This window comes from Cynocephalus volans, chromosome 3, assembly GCF_027409185.1.
Source record: "Cynocephalus volans isolate mCynVol1 chromosome 3, mCynVol1.pri, whole genome shotgun sequence".
NCBI lineage: Eukaryota > Metazoa > Chordata > Mammalia > Dermoptera > Cynocephalidae > Cynocephalus > Cynocephalus volans.
In genome coordinates, this window is record NC_084462.1 from 15677624 (window position 1) to 15701802 (window position 24179).

General features: G+C 48.3%; 1 protein-coding gene across 1 annotated transcript in view; it reads right to left on the bottom strand.

The window, feature by feature from the left end:
• Positions 1–24179, bottom strand: part of PRKAR1B (protein kinase cAMP-dependent type I regulatory subunit beta) — a 153038-nt gene that overhangs the window by 96802 nt on the left and 32057 nt on the right. The window contains exons 2-3 of the mRNA XM_063091434.1: positions 18952–19122; positions 16505–16596 (exon numbers count right to left, since the gene is read on the bottom strand). Of these exons, the coding sequence (XP_062947504.1) occupies positions 16505–16596; positions 18952–19122 (263 nt within the window). The remainder of the gene's footprint in view (positions 1–16504; positions 16597–18951; positions 19123–24179) is intronic.

Sequence of the window (24179 nt, forward strand, 5' to 3'; positions counted from 1 at the left end):
AGACAGCAGCTCCACGCATGAGCTTATGAACGGCAAATACGCTACGCTGAACTCGCGTATGGAATGTGGTGTGATCGTAAAGACAAGAAACTAGATTAAAAATTAGCATCTTATACTGAAATATTTATGGAAGAATTTATCTGATGGCAGAAGTTTGCTTCAAAATAGTCTAGGGTCAGGAGGAAGTGGGTGGGAACAAAGACGAAACCAGACTGACCATGAACCAATATCGTGGAGCTAGGTGGTTCACACACTAGTCTCTCCTCTTTTGTATACTTTTGAAACTTTCTATGATAAAATGTTTTTTTTTAAAAAAAATAGTATCTTGCAGTCAAGAATCACCAACATGGTTTTCATGATACCAGTCAAATAAATAGTTCTCTGGTAGTAACACACATATACTCCACAATTATTCCTGGGGATCTTTGTAGGATTACTCAAAAATTATAGGAATGGCACAATCCAAAGATGCTGGTCTCCACCTGGAAGGTCACATGGCCTGAAATGAGCAATTAAAAAGAACAAGGAAGGCACCTGTGTGGCAGCTAATGTCATGGGTCATGGGCTGCGTACACAGGAAGCCACCGCAGAAGCAAGCTGTGTCCTGAAGCTGACGGGGCTTCGAAGGGGAACCAAGGATGTCTGCGAGGTACAAAGACCACTGGGCTATCAAAATCAACACAGAGAAAAAAGACTGGAAGGAAATGGCAAGTTGCTGACCAGGGACACTTGGATGAACTAGCAGTGAAAAAATATATAATGTTCAGAAGGAAGAGGAAGAGGAGCTGTCCCAAATCTTATAGATCTCCCTGGTGAGCAGGGAGCAGCTTGGAAATGCTTAGGCCCGTGAGACTACGAGGTGCCTGATGAGCAAGTGGTCTCTCCCCTTAGTGACAAGAAAGGCCCTGAGCTCTCCCAACAGGAGAGATACAACTGTCACTGGGTTCCTGGGCCCTGATCCTGAAACTGCTGATGGGCCAGGGCGGGGGTGGGGAGGGCAGTTCTGTGCTGGATTAACGTGCCCTGAGCAACTCCCTCATAACATTCCAGTTTTCCATCACAAACCCGCTTGAGCCAGGGCCCAAGGCTGTTCTGTACCCAACAGGTCCCTGCAGGGCTCACAAAAGCCCCTCCCTGGTGCCAAGGCTTGGCCTGGCCATCCTCAGCCTGGGGAGGGTGGGGCAGAAACAAGAAGTAAAACTCTGGCACTAAAATCAGGTCTTGCTCAAGTTGGCTTCTGTGCACAAAGCCTGGGTCACCCCCATTGCCCACTGATTCAACAAGGGTCAGTAAGGGTCAAGGCCCATAGAAGCCCATGAGCTGAGAGAGGGCATCACGGCTTCCCTGGCCTGGCCTGGGGTTACCTCTGCACACTCAGAAGGAGGACTGCGGTTGCCAGCTGGTGGTCAGAAGGTCTAACTCCTCAAAAATCTATATGCAGACCTTACAGTGCCTGCCCTTATCTGGGAGCCACCAGGGCTGGCCCCTCCACCCCATGTATGTCCTCACCCAAATTCCTGTTCCCTTTTGAGCAGGCCTTAAACGAGAGAACCAAGTCATAATGAGTGGATGTCTGCTTATGGTGGAGGGCCTGTGCCTCTGCCATAATCACACACCAGGGTCACACGTGGGCCACTTGGCTCCAACAGTGAGGAGCTGGAGGAAGATGCCTGGGTCTCAGGCTCCTCAGGCCCACCCTCCCCAGGCCCAAGCTGTGCACCCCCCATGACCCTGCCCTTTCATGCCTGCCCCGAAGGCGGCTCTGGCCTCTCCTCTCTGGCCAAGCTCCTGACCTGTTGCTTGGCGGTGCTGGGGACCTGAAGGCTGCTGGGTGCAGGAAGGGCAACCCTGGGGCCAGCCCAGGATGGGGCCACCCGATGCAGAAGGCCTTGCGATGTGGATTTGGGCCTTTTCCAGGCTGGACACAGCTGCATTCATTACCCTGAGCAGCGCTCCCACTGAGATGCTCGCATTGCTCCTGTGCCAGAGCTGTGCTCGCAGGTGTGAGGCCAAGTGGGGAAAACGAGGCAGTGGGTGGGTGAACATGAAAAAGCCAAACACATTCATTTCAGACTTCTCCGCTCTGAGGCTCTGTCCTTATTGCTTTTCTGGTACTATGGTGTTCCCTCTTTTATGAAATGATAGTGACAATAGATGGTAGCTATTTTTAATGTTCTTACTTGCCAAAATAAAAAATTGGCCATTCTATGTTGGTTTGCAGAAACAAATTTTTTTTATAGCAGTTATGGAATTCAGAAGTCTGGAAACCAAAGATACACCTAACGGAACATGTGCTGGAATCCACAGGGCTCCGGGTTCTCCATCCCTGACCCAGCACCTCTGGGGGAACTGATTCCCCTTCCCAGGATGGTTTCCTCCTGCACAGAAGGGGAAGGGTGGTTCTTCCCAGCACTGGGTTCCGGTTCCGCTCAGGCCTTGGCTCTTCTTCCCATACAATCTGTTTCCAGGACATCAGCCCTCCCATAATTACTATCTATTCGCTGGTGACTCTCAAATCTTTATAGCTTGCCAGGACCCAAGTTTACAGAGTCAACTGCCACTTAGACATCCCCCCCGCCAGGTGCCACAGGCTCCCCCACCTCAAGAGATCCAACCCTGACCCTCCCCCATGCCTATGCTCCCCTCCAGAAACCCAAGCAAGTCCTCCTGGACGTCCTCAGTGTACCACGTGGCCACTGAGAAATTGCCGAGTCCTGGGCCCACATCTTCAAAAGCTCTCGCCAGAGAATGGCCACGGGAGAGGCCATCAGAAAACACGGTTCTGGCCACGTCACCTCTCTCCACCTTTTCTAAAACCTTTTGTTCCTTTGAAATTGAAAAAGAAATAGAAGAATGTTCAATGAGCAGAAAGAAACCCCAAAACATATGGGAACTTAGTTTTTCAAAGGGAGCACTTCAGATCAGTAGGCAGAAAGAGCTCATTTAATTCTTTGAAAAGTGTTGGCACTTTTGAGGAATCAAGGATTTAATCAAGAAATCAATCAATTAATCAGGGAGGTTCTAGAAAAGATCGGGAGTGTATTTGTTTGCTTGTTTGTTTATAGACTTGGAGTACGGGAGGCCTCCCTGAGGAGAACACTAGAAGCCATAAAGGAAAGGATTAATAAATCTGGCTCCATAAAAATTAAAACTTGTCCATTGACAGATAAATGGACAAACAAAATGTGTTCTTATCCATACGATGGAATATTATTCAGCCTTAAAAAGGAATAAAGTACTGACACATGCTACAGCATGGACATTATACTAAGTGAAATAAACCAGTTACAAAAGGATAAATACCGTATGGTTCCACTTACGTGAGGTCCCTAGAGTATTCAAATTCATGGAGACAGAAAGTAGAATGGGGGTTGACAGGAGGTGGGGGCAGGAGGGTATGGGGAGTCAGTGTTTAATGGGGACAGAGTTTCAGTTTGGGAAGATGAGAAAGTTCTGGAGATGGGTGGTGGTGATGGTTACCCAACAGTGTGAATGTGTCTAATGTCACTGAAACACACATCTAAAAATGGTTAAAGTGGTAAATTTTACGTTTATATATGTTTTATCCCAATAAAAAAATTATGAGGGGGAGGGAGACAGTGAGGAGGAGTTAATGCGAAATGAATGAGAAACTGCTTAACAGACACAAAGAATGATTGTGTATTGTAATGATGAATAAGTTAACTATCCTGATTTGACCATCACATACTGTACATAGCTATAGTCAACTTTGTACCCCACAAATAGGTGTAATCAATTTTGCTTCAATAAAATTTTTTCTAATTATGAAAAAAAAAAAAAACTCAGAAATTTAAAACTTCCATATGACAAAAAAACTTCATAAACAAAATCATAGGACCAGTGACCAACTGGAAAAGCATAAGTGCTATACACTTAATCACCAGCAGCCTTTGTTAATTTAGAAATAACTCATGCAAATCAATAAGAAAAAAGACAATTCAAATGAAGAAAAACACGAGCAAAGGATAAATCAGGCAAACTGCCAAAAAGGAAATGCAAAAGACCAAGTGATATTTGAACAGAAGCTCAACATCCTTCATACTAAAGAAAGCTATTAAAACCACTTTCAGCAAGACCGGTGGGATAATCCACAGGGTCCAAAGCAAAGTGACATTGGGGGGCCCCTTGCTCAAAGATGATCATTTTGAGACAGCAAAGCAGGAAACCGAGAGCGGGGTCCTTCTGAGCAGAGAGCCCCATGTAACTACACAGGTCATTGCCCGGGAAGCTGGCCCTGACTCTGAGATATAATTTCACCTAGAGATGGGCCCAAGTGAGCCGGGAGGATAAGATTTAACAGACACCAGCACCAAACACACTGCTAAGCCCGAGGAAATCAGGGCCTGCTTTCTGGACACATCCTTCAAAAGCAAAACCAGCCCTCTTTAACCCAGCCAGCCCAGCGTGTAGCTGTCTGTAAAATGGATAAGACAAGGCGGTAGGGGCTGACATGAGACGATATCCAAGAGGAATGCACCATAAACTATTAACAGAAGAAGATATTATGAGAAGCCTCTCTGGTTTCTTCTCTGCACTTCTATTTTCGAAAATAATGGCTTCCCAAGGAGCCAGCCCTGGGTGATGTGACCTACTCCTGCTCCACCAACCATGACCTCAGCATCCATCCTTGACCCATGCTCTTCCCTCTGCTGGGGATGCCTCTCCCCCTTCTTCTCTGCCTGGAAAATTCTGCCCATCCTTGAAGGTACAGCTGAAATGCTCACTGCTTCTGATAAACAAACCCCACCCCCAACCCAAGGGAGAATCAGTCATTTCCTCCACAGTGGTCCCGCAGCATTTAATAGACACTCGTGTGACAACCAGCATCCCAGGTAGGACTATTCACTTTTTAAACACTGGTCCCTACTAGAAAGGGCTCAGTCAGGAGAGGAGAGAACCGCTATGTCCCCAGGGGTCCTGATGCTACATAGACAAGAACAACACGGCAATCAAACGAGGGTTCACATTCAAATCAGTGGGCCCCTGGGCAAGAGACTCTAAGCTCTCTGTGCGTCAGATCCTCACCTGGAATGCAGATGATATTGTCACATGTTCTTGCAGGGTCACTGTGAGGGCACAGTGAGATGGTGCACCCACAGCTCTCAGCCAGATGCCTGACCCCAAAACAGAGCTCAGGAAGCGTTATGTGGAATTGCATTGTGGATGCAGGTGGCTTTTCCATTCTGCAGGGAACAGTGCAGAACTTCATCTCAGAAGGACTGATCTTGGCCCCAAAGAAACCGTGTGACCTTGGGCAAGCCACTTGATGTCTCTGAGCCTCAGTTTCCCCACCTGACAAATGGGAGCAGGTCACCATGTGGCTGATGCTGGATATTACATGGAGTCCCCATGAAGGTGGAGAGCAGTTGCAAGTGATCACATTCCTCCTCCCAGGCTCTCCCCACACTGCCTCCTCCACCCAAGCCAGCTGGCGAATTCCTCACACCTGGCTGGCAGGCAATCAGGCTGTTTTTAGTGACCAGGGCTCAAGAATAGAGCCAAGCTGGGACCTGAGGCACCCATCAGAGCCTCAAAGCCCGTGCATCCCTCCTTCCTGTGGCCCAGCACTCTGAGGCCAGGGAAAGGTGCAGTTGGCCAGACCACCACCAGGGGGCATCTTGCAGAGCGTCCACCTCAACCCTAGTTCCAGTCCCAGCAGCCTGAGGCATGAAAAGGACTCAACCTTTGCCCACGGTATCCTTTTTGAAGAAACGGCCCCACTTCCTGCCTCTGAGCAACCGCTGACCTCAAGCACATTCTCTGGGCCTCAGGAACCCCATCCACATAACGGGTGCTAGAAGTAGGAAGCCTTCTGTATCTGAACACACTCATCCACAGGGCTTTGTCAGTGACACAAACAGGTGAACTGGTTGGGTAGGTGTGGGGGGCCTGTGGCATACTGGAGACCCCACATCATCAAATTTTAGAAGTTCTAAAACATTGTGGTGCCAAACAACCAAGACCACAGGCCAGATCGCCCCCCTGCATGAGAAAGCCCCGAGGTTCTTCTCACCTCCCACATCCCGTGAACTGGACTCAGCATAAGGCCACACTGTCATGACTTCTTGTGCTCTTAGTTAATGCCAGCCCTGGCAACTCTTTCAAACAAAGACTCCACAGAGAGCTGAAACTGCCCTACAGTTCCAGATCCACACCACAGGACTTTCTGTTAGTTGGAAAATTCTGGGCACGTGGAAAATTACTGTTGTCTTTAAAAGGTTGTAGCCTTTCCCTGGAAGGTGAATGTGCTGTGCATGCATTCACAGTTGGCGGGCAAGTAAGCCAAGAGCAGCCATGCCCCAGCCAGGGTTCAAATCCCAGTCTCTTCCACTCCTAGCTGGGTGGCTTTGGACAGCTTGCCTAATCTCTCTATGCCTCATCCGCCAAGTGGCACTATATTAACAATGCCGGCCTCACGGAACTGTTGGGAGGCTCTAACAAAATTATATGTATGAGGCCCATGATCCAGGGACTGGAGACAGAACATCTCATTTGATGCAAGCCCCAGAGCCCCAGATTTCAGCCTTCCCATTGAATTTGGGCTTCTAAAGGCTGGTGGGTTCCTGTGACTAATGATTTGCTAGGTCTCCTCTGCCCAGAGCGAGCCTGGATTTGTGCAAAATGAAAATCAAATTCCTTGCTTGTTGAAGCCATTAAAAGCATCTCTTTGGATGAAACCCTGCATTTTCCAAAATGCTAATTTTGTTTTTTTAATGTTGCCCAAAAGGGAAGCAGAAAGTCCCAAAGCCTGAGGCAGGCTGGAGAGAAGGGGCAAAAAGGCCTGGAAAAGCAAAGAGATGGTTCCTTTCAGGCCACATGTGAATTCAGCAGACGGGCATGTTTTTCCCATCACCTGAGGATCCAAGCCAATTTGTGGAAAAACAGACTGCAAAGATACGCGGGTGGGAGGAAGAGAAACGGCGACAGATAACAGGAGACAGCCGCGCAGGCCAGCGGTGCGGCATCCAGGCCAGAAGCCTGTGTTTTAATTAGAGCTGCAGAGAGCAGGAGTGGCTGCCAGGAAGGCCGCCCCGAGGTGAGATGCCCTTGCCTGCCCATCTGGCGGCTCCCTAATGAGGCCCCAGCCGAGGGCCCAACACATACCACAAACACACACGGTGCCTCTAATTATCATGCTCCTCAGCTCCCAGGGGCACGGTGATGCTCCCTCCCCAGGCACCCTAATCAGGGCAAACCAGGAAGGGACCCGGATAGAACCCAAGAGCTTCTACTTCCCTGTCCCCAAGGCCTGGCACCCACCCTCTGGGGCTAGGCCCTGATTGTCCTGGCACACCCAAGGGCTCCCGAGTACCCTGAGGGACACTTTCTGAGGCTGCTGCCATCTCTGGCCAAAGAGTAACTGCCTTGGGCATCCCCAGGAAGGATACAGGATCTGCTTTGCTCCTGGTAGATGATCCCAAGCAAGGAGGCTGCACCCATTGCCACCTCAGAACCCTCACTGGGAGTAACTCGACTCTGTAGATGAGACCCCGCTCCAGCCCTAGTTTGGACACTGCTATGCAGCCTGGAGCAAGGGACAAGGGCCCTCCTCTCTCTGAGTCTCAGAGCTCTATTCCGTGCACTGAGGTGGGGACAAGGTGACCTCCCAGGGACCCTAATATTGACTGCGGGTTCCCCAAGGCCCAGAGCATCCTGTTTGTTAACTCAGGGTGGAGCAGAGAAAGATGTCGTGGAGTGATATGGGAACCATACCAGCCTCTTCCTCAGACTAAACACTGAGGAGCAAGGGGCTATCTGGTTAGTTCAGTTGGTAAGAGCGCAGCCTTATAAACCCAAGGTCATGGATACGGATCTCCATACCATCAGCAAAAAAACAAAAAACTAATAACACTGAGGAGCAGTGGGGCTGGCTGCAGGGTCTATCTGGATGGCAGGGCCACCTTCTGAGGGGCAAAGCACCATCCAGGGAGAAGCCTACCGAAGGAGCCCACCTTCCACACAGCCAAAGGGCCACCAGAAAGATGACAATGATGATGGTGATGGTGATGGTGGTGATGATGGTGGTGATGATGGTGATGGTGATGGTGGTGATGGTGGTGATGATGGTGATGGTGATGGTGATGGTGATGGTGGTGATGATGGTGATGGTGATGATGGTGATGGTGGTGATGATGGTGATGGTGATGGTGGTGATGACGGTGATGATGGTGATGATGGTGGTGATGGTGATGGTGGTGATGGTGGTGATGATGTGATGGTGGTGATGATGGTGATGATGATGGTGATGGTGATGGTGGTGATGATGATGGTGGTGATGATGGTGATGGTGGTGGTGATGGTGATGATGGTGATGGTGATGGTGATGGTGGTGGTGGTGATGGTGATGGTGGTGATGATGGTGGTGGTGATGATGGTGGTGGTGATGGTGATGATGGTGATGGTGGTGGTGGTGATGGTGGTGGTGGTGATGGTGGTGGTGGTGATGGTGATGGCGGTGGCGATGGCGGTGGCGGTGGCGGTGGTGGTGGTGGTGGTGGCGGTGGTGGTGGTGGTGATGGTGGTGGTGGTGGTGATGGTGATGGTGGTGGTGATGGTGGTGGTGATGGTGGTGGTGGTGGTGATGGTGGTGGTGGTGGTGATGGTGGTGGTGGTGGTGATGGTGGTGGTGGTGGTGATGGTGGTGGTGGTGATGGTGATGGTGGTGGTGATGGTGATGGTGGTGGTGATGGTGATGGTGGTGGTGGTGGTGGTGGTGGTGATGGTGGTGGTGATGATGGTGGTGGTGATGGTGATGGTGGTGGTGGTGGTGATGGTGATGGTGGTGGTGGTGGTGGTGGTGGTGGTGGTGGTGGTGGTGGTGATGGTGGTGGTGATGGTGGTGGTGATGATGGTGGTGGTGATGATGGTGGTGGTGATGGTGATGGTGGTGGTGATGGTGATGGTGGTGGTGGTGGTGATGATGGTGATGGTGATGATGATGGTAACGATGTTGGTGGTGAGGTGATGATGGTGTTAATAATGATGGTGGTGAGAGTGATGATAGTGGTGATGATGATGATGGAGATGGTGGTGGTGGTGATGGCAATGGTGATGGTGGTGATGGTGATGGTGGTGATGGTGATGGTGACAATGATGGTGGTGTTGATGATAATAATACACACATGAACATTAATTACTACAATACATCCTCACAACAACCCTCAGAGTAGGGTGCATGTGACCTGTCACAACCAGGGGAAAGAACACAGGCTTTGGAGCCTGAGAGACTCAGGTTGAAACCCTGGCTCTGCTACTGATGAGTTGTGTGGCCTTAGTCAAGGGACAAAGGAGGAAACTGAGGCAGTGAGGTTAACACTACCTCCTCACAGGATACTGTGCAAAGGCCTAACGAAAGCTTTGGCTAGAGGCCAATTAGAAATACCACCATCTTAGAAGAAAACATAGACAGTTTGGGGGAATTAGCAGTCTTCCCCCACAACTACGTTGCATTATCTTCTTTTAAATAAGGCTTAAACATAATCTTTATCCTTTTCCAAGCTTAAGTATCTCCAGCCCAACCTAGAAAGACACTGTTACAAATTGACAAGAGCAAAACCACCCAGCCTGTGACAATGAGGTTATTTGTCTTTAACATGAATTTAGAAGGAGGGGTCATTAGGCAAAAAAGTGTGCTCATCCCACAAGCGGATTTATTTGCAAAGAGCAGCAGGCAGCCTCAAAGTCAGGGGCGTGCCAGACGCCCTGCAAACTTGGAAAGAATTTTGCTGCTCTCGCCAAACCACAGCCGAGCAGACAAAGCTGTTAAGCCCAGCTCCTAGTAAACTGGAAAAAGGAAAGCATTTGGATACCGCACAGGGGAGACATCATGTGAAAGGTCAAGAGACAATGCCTCCCCTGCCTGCTCCCTCTGGAAGTGGTTTCCTGAGCCATCAGGCTGTTTCTTTAGAGACTGTGGCCAGCAAAAGGAGCCCATCGGGATTTTGATATGGAAAGTGAGTTTTCCTATGTGCAAAACAAAAGACCTGAAACACAGACTCGGATGCCCTATGTGAAAGCTTCCTTTTCAAGCCAGCCTTGCAAAGAGGAGTTTGTAACCCTACCATCTGCTTCCTCTGCTTCTCGTCCACCTGGCTCTCAGACCCAGAGACATCAAAGGCAGAAGGGGGTATGGATCTGACACTCAGGACTGGGACCCCAGCTCAGACACTTCCTGGACACCCGCAGCTGGGATGGCCCAGAGATATCATTTAGATCAGCTCACACTCAAAGGCCAGGTTGGCCCTAAAATAAGAGCTTTATTGAATCTGCTAGAGCCTGAGAGCTGGCAAGGGGCCAAGAAAGGATTTGAGGAGTCTGGCTTAACCACAGCTGTCACTGAGGGGTCACTGGGGAGGACTGGGCAGCTCCACAGAGCAGGGAGGCTCCAAGTTCAGTCAAGCCAAAAGGGAAATAGAGTCTGAGGTTCTCCAAAAAGTTAAATATGGAAATACTATATGATCGAGCATTTTCACTCATAGGCATCTATCTACCCAGAAGGTTCAAACATTTGTACACACATGTTCATAGCAGCATTATTCACAATAGCCAAAACGTGGAAACAACTCAAGTGCCCATCAATAGATGGATGGATAAACAAATGTGGTCTTACCCATACAGTGGAATATTACCCAGTCTTAAAAAGGAATGCAGCACTGACACATGCTGCAACGTGATGAACCTTGAAAACATTCTGCTAAATGACAAAAGCCCATCACAAAAGGTCATATATTGTATGATTCCACATACAGGAAATATCCAGAATAGGCAAACCCATAGAAACAGAAAGTTGGTTAGGGATTACCAGAGCTCAGGTGGAGAGAAATAGGGAGTGACTGCTTAATAGGTACGGGGTTTCTGTTTGGGGTGATAAAAAATTTTGAAATAGACAGTGGTGATAGTCACACAACATTGTGAATGTAATTAATGCCACTGAACTGTACACTTAAAAAAGTTTAAAATGGCAAATATTTATGTTTGTTGTAGCAAGAGAGAGAGAGAGAGAAGGCTGGTTGGGCAGGTGAGTGTGTCATTTTTTAGGGGAGGACGTATGTAAATGTTGCAACAGGGAGAGACGATAGATGCTGTGGACAAGATAGGGCTACCAGTTCACAAATCCCATTTCATACACAGAAAACAACTCCTCACAGTGTCCTGCGACCAGGCCAGGCCAGGTGACCAGTTCTGGCCACTGCATGTCTGTGACATGACACTTCTGGGGTCATGTTGGATGAGCTGTGCCTCTGTGAACAAGGAGGACCCATGTTGAGAAAGCCAAGCCCCAAGAGCCAAGTGGCCTGGGTCTCTGAGCTGCCACCAGGCACCAGTGCCCTACAGGGGGCTCGCATCAGTGGACATGAATGAGCCACCAGGATGCTGGTTATTGTGGCATGTCCTAGCTCATCCTAACCCAGGAGATTTCCTGACGATGGTACTTTCGGTAACTCCAGGCTTATCAAATGTCCGAAAGAAGTGGAAACAGAGTTAGCTTATATGACTTCTGTCTGATAACTGGGTCAGGAACCGAAGTGACCATTTATCTTCCTCAGGTAGAGACCCTGGGTGATTATAAAGGGCTCTGAACCCACAGCTTCTCAGTCCCTCTGCTAACCTTCGCTGAGCTCATGTCCTGAATTCAGATTCTGAAGAAGGGCATAGCTGTCAGCTCTCCAGAGCCAGACCTGTGATGAGCACAAATCATGGTCTTAGCTCATGTGGCTGCCTCTGGAGGGAAAAACCTCAGGATGCTCTCAGGTTCCCAAGCATTTGGCCATTTCCACAAGAAGGAGCTGAACAGAAAAGTGGGAGCTCTAAAGAGGCACCATCCTTAGAAATGCAAAGACACGTATTTGATTCTCAGAACGATGCTGAGATTTCCAGGCCTCTCCTACACCCCGAGCAATGTCTTGTTCCCTGTGACTCCAGCATTCTGTACAGAGCAGGTGCACAACAGGCCCTTGCTATAGTGAATGAAGCTGTCCCTCCCAGAAGCTCACCAAATTTTCTCCTGCCTCATGACCTTTGCTCCTGCTGTGCCCTGGCCTGGAAAGAACTTGCTGGCTCCCTATTCTCTAGTCTCACCTAAAATGTCACCTTTCTGCCCACCCTGAGTAAAGTCATCCCAGTTTATAGTGTACAGGCCCCTCTTGAGTTCCTTCACAGCACACAAGTTTGCTTGATTGCTGGCTGCCTCATCCCCTGCAAGGCCGGCCCCACAAAGGCAGGAAACTTGTTTTCCCTCTACTGTGTTCCCAGCACCCAGCACAGAGACTGGCACACAGTAAATGCTCCTTAAATATCTGTTGTCCGGAATTCTGTTGAACTGAAAACATAAACTGCGGGGTGTATTTGGTCTGTTAGATGCCATTATTCTCCATGATTGATTTTATCAGTTCAGGAATGAGCACTAGACGTGTAACTGGGCACCGCATGGATTTCTAATGGCAGCAATAATAACAGGTGTCCTAAGCAGGGCAGGCACAGGGCCGAGCACTCTATACGATTACTTCCCTGAGTCCTGACACAGCCCTGGGGCTGAAGTCTCCTCTTAGCCCCTCTGAGCCTCAGCACAGCTGGGTACTGTGGCCCAGCTACTGCATGGAGGAGCTGAACCCCCCACACTGGATTCAGGTACAAAATTGTGCTCAACCCACTACACTATTCTCACAACTGGGAATATTTGAGTAAAAGAGAGAAGTTAACTTTGGATAATCATCATCTCTGCTGCTGTAAATAAAAATAATAACATGCCCACCCACACACATTGAACCCCCATTCTTTGGTCCGTTCCTAAAAGAGCTTAATGCAGACCAGCCACCTGCTGGGATGGATAAGGAAACTGAGGACCAGAGAATGGAAATAAATCTTTCAAGCAGAGTAGCTGACTTTGGGGATGGCTGCCCAAATCACAATCATCCTCGCCCAAGAACCCTCTTCCCACAATTCAGGGGTGTCATGGGCTTGTGACCTGCCTCCTGGCTGTACATGATTGGACCTGCATTTGCCATCTATAGTTAGTTATGCAAGTCAGGCATGGTGGCTGGGACAGATGAGATCCAACCATGTGCCCATAGTGCTTTGTCCACCTGGGTGACTCCTTCCAGCTGGCACAAAAGAGGGAGTTAGCAGGGCCCAAATGGATGGACCCAGGCCTGTTCAATCACTACCTCTTCCCTTAGGATGAAACTGCACTAAGAATGGATGACAGCAATGGAACAGGTGTTCTCCTGCCTGAGGGCAGGGAGTCTGTCTGCAGAAAGGGGCCACACATGTACCCAGGGAGGCCCAGCCCAGGGACAAGCAAGAGTCCTGCGGCAGACCTCAGACAGCAGACCCTTTCACTCTGGACCCCTTGGTACCTTCTGAATTTTTAACCGTGTGAATGTACCACTCATTCAAAAACTAAATTTACATTACACTGTAATTGATGTTTAAATTCAAGTTAAAATAGACACAATTCTTCAGTCAGCTGGTTCCACCTGGTGACCAAGAATTGCCTCCCCATGGGACACTGCTGCCAGGTAGACACCTCCCTTACGAGTATCCCAGGGCTATCGTCACCACGTAGCATGAACTGGGGGCTTAAAACAACAGAAAGTAGTTCTCTCACTGTTCTGAAGGCCAGATGCCCAGAATCAATATCGGTAGATGGAAATGAAGGTTTCGCAGGGCTGTACTCTCCCTGGAGGCTCTAGGGGAGGATGCTTCCTGCCTCTTCCAGCTCCTATTGACTGTCAGCCTTCCTTGGCTTGTGGCTTCCTCACTCCAGTGTCTGCACCTGTGGTCACATGGCACCCCCTTCCTATGTGTATCAAATCTCCCTCCACCTCCCTCTTAAAAGAACACATGCAATTGGCTTTTAGGGTCCACCTGGATAATCGAGGATAATCTCCCTATCTGAAGATCCTCAATGTAATCACATCTACTAAAGCTCTTTTGTGTGATCTCAGGTGATTCTCAGGTCCCAGAGATTAGGTTGTGGGCATCTCTGGGGAGCTACCACCTACCACCCCTCCCTAGGGCCTAGATACTTCCAGGATGGGAGCTCACCACTGGCCTCCCACGTTGGGGGCACCTGACTGAAAAGTATAGTTTAAGTCTGAGCCCAAGTTCTTCTCCCTGAGCAGAAGTTCAAGCCACAGCCCTGCTCAGAAACTTCCAAGGAGGCCAATCAACCGTAAAAAGAACATTCAGCCATACTAGTAATCAAGAAATAACACCATTTTTCTTTGAATGTAAGATAAAATAATCTCTAGCATCTTCAGGGTGTGGAGAACGTCACCCCAACTGAAAAGGAGAGCAGGTTCAACAATAGCAGCCTACGAGCATTTCCTGTCCGTGGATTCTTCAGAGCTCCCACAAGCAAGACAGAACCAGGGCAGCGTGTGCTGCAGGGTGGGCCCAGACAGAACACCGGCTGCTCCCGCCCACTGTGCCCCAGTCCCCTGCATGCCTGCCGTGGGGCGAGCATCTCCCAGCTATGTCTGCCTGTGGTCCTGGCGGTCACAGACACAGCAAAGACTATTCAAACACACAGCCCTGACACAGGGCTACTCCAGCCACCTCCAGCTCCTCTAGCCACCTCCAGCTACTCCAGCCACTGCTCAATCACAGAAGCAGCAACTGTTCCCACTCAGGGGTCACCGGGCACCCTGGACCCATAAAGACTGCCCAGAGTCAGCTGCACACTAAGGGCAAAGTAGGGGTTTCAACACTGATGTGAGTAGTCAAAAAACCAAGGCTCTTAAACCCAACTCCTCTGGACTGCCCCTGCCAGCCTTCCTGGTTGACAGCCCAGCAAAATGTATCAAAAGCCCTTTCAAAACATGCACACCAACCCTCACCATGACTTTAACAGTTTATCTCTGACCCAGCAACCCAACTACAGGGATTCTCTACTGCAGAAATTCTGTGGTTTACTAATCGTTGGAACATTGTAACATCAAGAAATGGAAAACCTCCTAAATGACCTTGGCAAGGGCGGAAGTTAACAAACTCAGATTCATTCTTACAATGGAACACTGTGCAGATACTCACAAAACTCAGATTTCTGGGCCGAGCCCGTGGCGCACTCGGGAGAGTGCGACGCTGGGAGCTCAGCGACGCTCCCGCCGTGGGTTCGGATCCTATATAGGAATGACCAGTGCACTCACTGGCTGAGTGCCGGTCACGAAAAAGACAAAAAAAAAAAAAAAAAAAAAAAAAGATTTCTATTTACACGGAAGGATCTTTTAGACCTATCATTAGGGGAAAAGTAGCCTATCACAGACCAATATGTTTAGTATGCTCTGATGTATACCGAAGAATATATCCATGTGTGGTTTTGTACAGATATGCATATAAACACATCAAGACTTTCTCTTTTTATTTTATATACAGTATTTGTAGGTCACTTGGATTTTGCACAGGAGTGGTATCAAAATGTGCTCCGTCTATTTAATGAAAAATTATAGTTTGCCAAAAAAAATTTTAAATGTTATACACTCTTTGATCCACATCAAGGAATTTATCTTAAAGAAATGCACAAGAGGTCAAAGAAGAAATGCAAATATAGTCATCAAAATGTTATTTATAATATAAAAAATGTAAACGGACGTAGTAGGAAAGCAGCTAAATCACAGCAACTCTATAGAAATTGATGAAACAAACCACTACAAAATCTTTACTGACAAAGCAAGATGTTCAGGACATCCTAAGTGTGACAAAAGTGTGTAGAATGAGATTCCATTCTGTGAAAACACATAGAGCCAGGATTTGTGCAGAAAGTAAACCCTTAAGGATTGCTCTCTAATATTCCCAAGGACTATCCCTGGGAGGCAGATGACAGGCAGATGACAGACATTTTTACTCTTTGTCTTATCAAAATTTTCTAATTTTTCCAATTATTTTCTATATGATCAACATTCCCAAGCATAGTGTCAGAGTCCTTCACAACTCACAGGTCCTTCTGCCTGGAATAACCTTGTCCTCCTTCTGTCCACTCCCTGAGACCCTCTTAGACCATATTAACTGTCACCTCCTGCCCCAGGCCCCCAAGCTCCTAGGACAGGTAGGTGCAGTGGTATACGCATTTCGGCCCCATCCTCCCCAACAGGGTGTGAGCTCAAAAGGGCAAGATATGACCTCCCATATAGAAGATGTTGGAACATTAAGCCCACAGTGACCAGGGCAACAGGAGGAACCACCTGTGACTCTCTGTGACAAGGTTGAGTGTGCAGGGAACTGCGGCTCCAGACCTAGTATTTGAGAATGGCAGCCTGGCTCTCCCAGAGCAGGGGATGCCTCTTTGGGACCAGACCAGGTACACATGCAGCACAGTATTTCTGGAAGCCACCCCCTGCTTTGTGAACCCACATTCCCAGAAAGCTGTGACACGCTCCTCCTGTAACCAGTGTCACCATGATTCAAGGCCCGTGACTCAGTGAAATGGTAAACCCTCTCTCAAGACCCCGGGAGGGAGGGACCCGGTCCCCTGCATGGCTCCTACCTTCTCTCATTGTCATCAAGGTGAGCAAAGAGCACGTTCTTGGAGATGGCTTTGGCCAGCGCCGTCATGGTCTTATAGTCCTTGGGAATAACCTGCAGGGGGAAGCCAAGGAAAATCAGACTGTGAGCATCCCTGGAGGGCAGAGCAACAGGCCTGGTGCAAGAGCTGCCATTTCCAGGCACCTGCTTGGCCCTAAGATACTGTGACATGACTTGAAATCAAACTATTCAACATTCAATAGCCGGTGCTGGTAAAAATACACAGCTTGAAATTTTATGTTGTGTGTATTTCACCACAATTTTTTATTAATATTATTTTTAATTGACAAATCATAATCACAGACATTTATAGGATACAATGTGATGTTTTGATAAATGTATACAATGTGGAATGATTAAATCAAGCTAATTAACATACCCATCACCCCACTTACCTATTATTTTTTATGGTGATACATTTGAAATTTACTCTTATTCTGAAATAATGAAATACATTGTTATTGACTATAGGTCACCATGCTGTGCTCTAGATCTCAAAACCTATTATTCCTGCCTACCTGAAACTTTGCACCCTTTCATCAACCACTGCCATTCCCTAACCCACAGCCTCCGGTAACGACCATTCTACTCTCTGCTTCTATGAGTTCAACTTTTTTAGATTCACGAATAAGTGAGATCATGCGGTATTTGTCTTTCTGGGCCTGGCTTATTTGATTTAATGTAATATCCTTTAAGTTCATCCATGTTGCAAATAACAGGATTTCCTCCTTTGTTAAGGCTGAATAATATTCCATTCGCCACGATTTTTTTAAATTTAAAAAATAAATAAAAGATGAGGAACCTGGAGAAGCCCAGAGGGCAGTTTTACGTACTGTCTAGAACTTGGAGTCTGTGTTGACTGGCTCTCATGGGCTTCAGAGCCTTCTAGGAGATGCTAGAAGACCTCCAGTCCTCGGATTACTGTGTCTTTTATTGATTTATTTCACTGGCTTTTTAAAGATAAAAAGCACTTGTTTAAAAATTTCAAAATCAATCCAAAAGACTATGAACGATAAATGCTGGCGAGGCTGCGGAGAAAAAGGAACTCTCATACATTGTTGGTGGGACTGCAAAATGGTGCAGCCTCTATGGAAAATGGTATGGAGGTTCCTTAAACAATTGCAATTAGATCTACCATACGACCCAGCTATCCCACTGTTGGGAATATACCCAGAGGAATGGAAATCATCAAGTCGAAGGTATACCTGTTCCCCAATGTTCATCGCAGCACTCTTTACAATAGCCAAGAGTTGGAACCAGCCCAAATGCCCATCATCAGATGAGTGGATACGGAAAATGTGGTACATCTACACAATGGAATACTACTCAGCTATTAAAACGAATGAAATACTGCCATTTGCAACAACATGGATGGACCTCGAGAGAATTATATTAAGTGAAACAAGTCAGGCACAGAAAGAGAAATACCACATGTTCTCACTTATTGTTGGGAGCTAAAAATTAATATATAAATTCACACACACACATACACACATACACACACAAACCGGGGGGGGGGGGAAGAAGATATAACAACCACAATTATTTGAAGTTGATACAACAAACAAACAGAAAGGACATGGTTGGGGGGGAGGGGGGGAGGGAGAAGGGAGGGAGGTTTTGGTGATGGGGAGCATTAATCAGCTACAATGTATATCGACAAAATAAAATTTAAAAAAAAAATAAATAAAAAATAAAAAAATAAAAAAATAAAAATTTCAAAATCACACACACAGTGGGGAGTTGTGTACTGGATGCAGATTTTCAGTTTTGCAAAATGAAAAAAGGTCTGGAGGTGGACAGTGGTGATGGTTGCAGAACAGTGGGAATGTACTTAATGCCACTCAGCTGTACCCTTAAAAATGGTTAAGATGGCACTACGGACTGAGTTGTGTCCCCCACCCCTCAAATTCATACATGGAAGCCCTAACCACCAATGTGACAGTAATTTGGAGATGGCTCCTTCGGGAGGTGTTGGATTTGGGGAGGTGGCTGGGTTTAGTTGAGGTCATGAGGGTGGGGACCTGACCTGATGGAATTACTGCCCTTATAAGAAGACACCAGAGCACTTGCAGGATAATGGGAACTGCACAGGCTGGGACAGCTCTAATGCTGATGTCCATGGATGCTGGCAAGTCCCTTCGCTCTCCTGAGCCTGCTCGAATCCTAAAGCCTCACGGGAATGCGGAGACCCCACACAAAAGCCTCTCCCATAAATATGTGCTCAGCTTATGCTAGCAATGATGATGGGGACTCCAATCCACCATCGCACACGTGGCTCCTCTGTCTGTCCAGAAAGGAAACTGAGGCCCTCAGGGACAACAAGGGCCCCCTTTGGGATTCCTGGGGATCTCATGGGTGAGAGTCATGCACTGAGACCTGGGGACGGGAGCTTTGCGGGACCCTCACCTTCCTGACATAGGAGACAGCATCTTCTTCTGTGTACACCTCCGCACTCACTCCCCCTCGCCGGCGGCGGGCCTTCACCACAGGGTTGGGTGGGGTCGGTGACACTTCCTCATCATGGGAGTCTGATTGCGAGTTCGACTTCTGCCGAGCCAAAATCTGCCTGTTTTCTTCCTGTGCAGGGAGAAGAAAATGGGAAACACGGTAAGAAAGGCGGCGGTCAGGGCAGCCTCCCTTGGGCACAACAAACCCCAGGGAGTTTGCCCAGCCCCTGGGAGGTAAGGTCTCTAGGGGTCTCCCGGACAAGTCAAAGGGACCCAAAGCTTATCTTGAGCCAAGCTCCTTGTCAGTGTCATAACCCTGACTGACCCTCCTCTCTCAAGCACCTTCAATGGCTCCCCTATGACAACTCCTGGTCTTGAAGACCATCCCCCTGGGCTGGCCACATGGTCAGCCCCGTCCCCCACCCTACCCCTCCAGGCACTTGGGCCCTCTCAGGACAGGTTCTGGCTCCTTCTTCCCCGGACTTGAAGGGCATCTCCAAGCCAGCCACAGAGCTCTCGCTCAGGACCATTTTCTGTTCATTCACATGTTAAGCAATGTGTCCAGACCTGCTGGGTAAGGCCTGGGTGCCTGACATCAACTTTGCAGGATCTGAGGCCACCATGGAGTATGTGAGGCTCCACCAGCCCATTCGCCCCATAAGGGGCCCTGCCCACCCTGTACCCAGCTCACAGCAGACACTCGGCATTCGAGGTGGTGGGTGCATATCTGGTGGGTGCATAAAAGGGAAACAAACCTCTTATTTTAGTCCCTCTTTTTTTATTATTTAACTGCTTTTTGAAAATCATTTATACATGCAGAGGGCACAAAATTCCAAAAGCACTAGGGGTGAACAATGAAAAGTAAGTCTTCCCCACTTCTATTCTCCAGCCCCCCACTCTCCTACATCCCCAGAAGTAGGCTCATTACCACTAAGTTACAACAGGAAGAAGCACAGGGTGAGGTGGGGGCTCTCCCCTGTCTTCCATTGTGCTTAAGGAGAGACCTCTGTCCACCCACCCTGAAGGGCCACCTTCCCCAGCATGCTGCTCGATACCAACAACCTCCTGAGTCAATTCAGTGCAACAAATAGGTACGCTTGATTTTACCCAGGCATCACTCTGGCAAAAACATTAGGAGAGGAACATGAGTCCTCTCATGTTTCCCTTTCCTCCATAGAAACTGAGGCCTCAGAAACCCAAGTATTTTAAAAAGATTCCCACTGACCCAGACTTCCAGATTGCTTCCCCACCCTTCAAAGCATCCCTTCCTTCCCAGGTATCCTGTGAATCCTGAGGGAACCACAAAGCTGTCCTAATTCATACTACAGTGTAAATGACTTCTAGGTCTATGCTACCCCAAAGGGTTTGTGCTTTATAAAGAAGATACTTTTTAAACACCCCAAAGGGGATTCTGAAATTTGAAAGGGGGGTGGAGACATTTTCCCACAGACCACCTACAAGAAAGAGAAAATCAAGAGCCACTGCAACCTCAAAGCAAATTAATATAGTTCACTCACATATGCATTTTACAAATATTGACTGCTGGTCATGTTCTAAGCACTGTTGTTGACATTTTACTTTTTCTCATAAAAATGTATTTCTTATCTTTTTTTTAAAAAAGGCCAAGGAATATAAAGAGCTAATCAAAAGTTCCAAACTATTTGTACCAATTTGTGAGACATTAAAAAGTGGGTGAGGCTCTTCACCCATAATTGCATGTGAATCTACAATTATCTCAAAATTAAAAATTGAGTTTTCTTAAAAAAGTGGGTGAGAGACTGACCCAGTGTAGGGTTTATGGAGGCTGAGACTACAAGCTTTTGGGGGTCTGGCGAGGCAAGGGGACCAAAGCCTGCCATCAGCCTCAGAGGCTGGTACTACTGTGTTCGTACCCTGGCAGAAGTAAGGTTGGTCAGAAATCTACGCTGCCTTGAGCTATGAACTGCAGAAGGTGCTCCATCAGCTAGCCATTGCCTCTGCCCAGTAATGAGCTGACCTGTCACTGATCACAGGTCCTCAGCTGCTCTCATCCTCATGCGTTTATTTTGGCCTTTAGGCAGCACATACATTTCAGTTCCACCAGGGTCAATTCACTTTTCCCTCCTGTGTCTGGACGTGTTGCGTTTGCATAACCTGCAGCCTAAACATTGGCCTTCACCCTCGAATGCAGGCTTAGGACCAGAGATAGGGAGGCACTGTGGTCTGGGGCTGCACCCAGCCCTGGCCTGGAGCCCTTTTCTCAGGTGCAATCCTGCCCCTTTGGAAAAAGAGCAAAGTTAAGGGAAGGACAAAGGAGGAGAGAAGGGAAAGAGGAAAAGACAGAAATTGGCGGAGCGTTAGGCAGTTTGGAGAGCGCAGGAAATCCATGGTGTTTGGTCCTTTAATCCCTTTTCTGCAGCCACGCCAGGCATCTAGGGACAAAGTGGGAGGGCTGAGTGGGGCACACTCCTTTCCTTTCCTAGTGTGCTGTGTGAGCCTGAGTAAATCACTTTACCCCTCTGGGCCTCATCTGTGAAGGGGAATGAAGACACCTGCCTCTAGGATTGTGGTAAGAAGAAATTTCAAACTGTCCTAACAAACATTAACTACTCTGTATGCAGAAGCGATGCTGGCTCATGCATCCTGAGTGTCCACACTGCTCACTGACTCTCCACCCAGCCCCATCACACGGATCACGGACACCATGACAAGACCTCCCCCAGCACTCAGGGCAAGGCCCACCCCTCTTACTGGGCAGTGCACACTCTGCCCCTGCCCTGGTTTCTCTGGCCCACTCTTCCTCCTCCACCTCACTCTGCTCCAGCCACACTGGCTGTCATACTGGTCCTCCAGTGCTGCTGCTCCTGTCTCAGGGCCTTTGCACTTGCCGTTCTGTCCTCCTAACACACTCTTCCCCCAGATCTCCACATGGCTCCCCACTTACCTCCTCCAGGTTAAAAGCTCAATGAAGCCTCCAAACACCTACTTAAAATCGCAATGCCCCACTCCTGCAGGTTGAATAGTATCCCCCCAAAATCCATGTCCACTTGGAACCTGAGAATGGGACTTATTTGGAAATAGGGTTCTGGAAATGTAACTAAATTAAGAATCAGGATGAGATCATAGAGAATTAGGGTGGGCCCTAAGGTCAACTGGAACACACTCATAAGAGACAGGAAAGGACACATGAGACACAGAGAAGCATGCCATGTGAAGGCAGAGATAGAGACTGGCTCAATGTGACTATAAGCCAAGGAATACTGAAGATAGCCACACGCACTAGAAGCCAGAAAGGAGCCTGAAGAGGGAATGTGGTCCTGCCGACACCTTGACCTTAGACTTCTGGCCTCCAGAACCACAAGGGAATAAGTTTCTGTTGGTTTAAGGCCCCCAGTTTTGGGCAATTTGTTAGGGCAGCCACAGGAAACTAATACACCCACCCCAAGCACCCTCACCCCCTTCCCTGATCTCATCTTTCTCCCCACATCAGGACTGACCCTTGGGCAGGTTTGACCCTGAACCAGAGTGTAGCAGGTTGAAAGGTGGCTCCAAAAAATATGTCTTCATCCTAATTCCCAGAACCTGCGAATGGGACCTTATTCAGAAGCAGGGTCTTTGCAGATGTAATTAAGGATCTTGAGATGAGGAGAGACCATCCTGGAATTACGGTGGTCCTAAATCCAATGCCAAGTGTCCTTCCTCGTGTAAGAGACAGGAGAGAAGACACAGACATAGAGAGGAGGCTACATGAAGACAAAGGCAGGAGTGATGCGGCCTCAAGGAACACACGGAGCCACCAGAAGCTGGAAGAGGCAGGAAGGACCCTCCCCTAGAGCCTCCGGTGGGAGTGCAGCCCTGCCCACACCTTGACTTCAGACTTCTGCTCCAGAACTGGGAGAGGACACACATCTGTCATCTTAAGCCCCTCCAGGTGCACAGACGTTCTGGAGGTCCTGATGCAAACACCCAGGTTAATGCCAAGGCTGGGGTAGGGCCAGTCGTATGACTATATCTCCTGCCCTGACATAAAAAACCATCCCTATAAGCTGTTTTCCTTATTGTTTCCAAATATTTAATCCAATGATTTCTGAATATTGGCTACTTAAAGTCACTCAGCCAGGTGTACCAATCCAAGTGGGTGAGGTCACTCCCAGGGCACACAAAGGTAGAGGAAGCTGGGGAGGAGTCTGAGACTGTAACACACACCCCGGTTCATGCTGACTTGGCCATTTGTACCGTTCCCTGCCCCAAGAACCTCCTAGCAAACACATGATTGTCTTCTGGCCTTGTTAAAATTGAGGACATGGGGTGAGAGTTCCCACCAAATGGCAGCTGACATTCATCCTGTGGGTGGTGAATGCATGTGACAGCTCCCACACAGTCCAGAGCCAACACAGGGCAGTGGGCAGCAGGACAGTCACAGTGATGCCCTGACCAACAGTGACCCACTCCTCATTCAGCTGCCCTGTGCCAGGCACAGTGCCCACTCCCCAAGGCTTGATGAGCTCCTCTGAGCAGACACTCCCACCCACTCCCCACCCAACCCAATACAGCAGTCTGCAAACCAGAGAGACAGGGACAGTATTCCCAGGGACACTATCTCATCCCATCACTGACACCCACATCTGAGTGCACCTGCTGGTTTTCACAGCCTCCTCACATTATTATGGGATCCTGAACACCCAACCGGAAAATCACTGAGTACATTGGGATTGTTCGATGTAATTTTATGCAGTTGTTTAAAAATATCTTGGTGGGACTTCCAAAAAAAAGATGACAGATGGATGACACACATTGTCTCTTTTCCCTCTGGAGACTCCACTACAAATGACAGTAAAATTAAAATATACACATATATGAATCTACAACAATGAAGAGAACGAGCAAAACGCCATCAAGAGATTTCAAAAGATTCCTGGAAAACAGCAAATTGAAGCACAGAATTTGGCATTTAGGCAAAGTAAGCCACGACCTAGAGTGTGCAGAAGTGGGATTCTCCTAGACCCAGGACAGGAACTTGCCCTCCAGGACCCCCTGGGGCAGAAAACAGAGTGCCCCAAGTCCACGATGAGGGCCTTGACTGCAGGATGCCCAGCAGCCGGGCACTGACTCAAATCTCAGATATCATGTAATTTCATTTTAAAAACGTTGGTATGCATCTCTCAAAGATGATTCTTAAAAAAACATAACCACAATACCCATTATCAT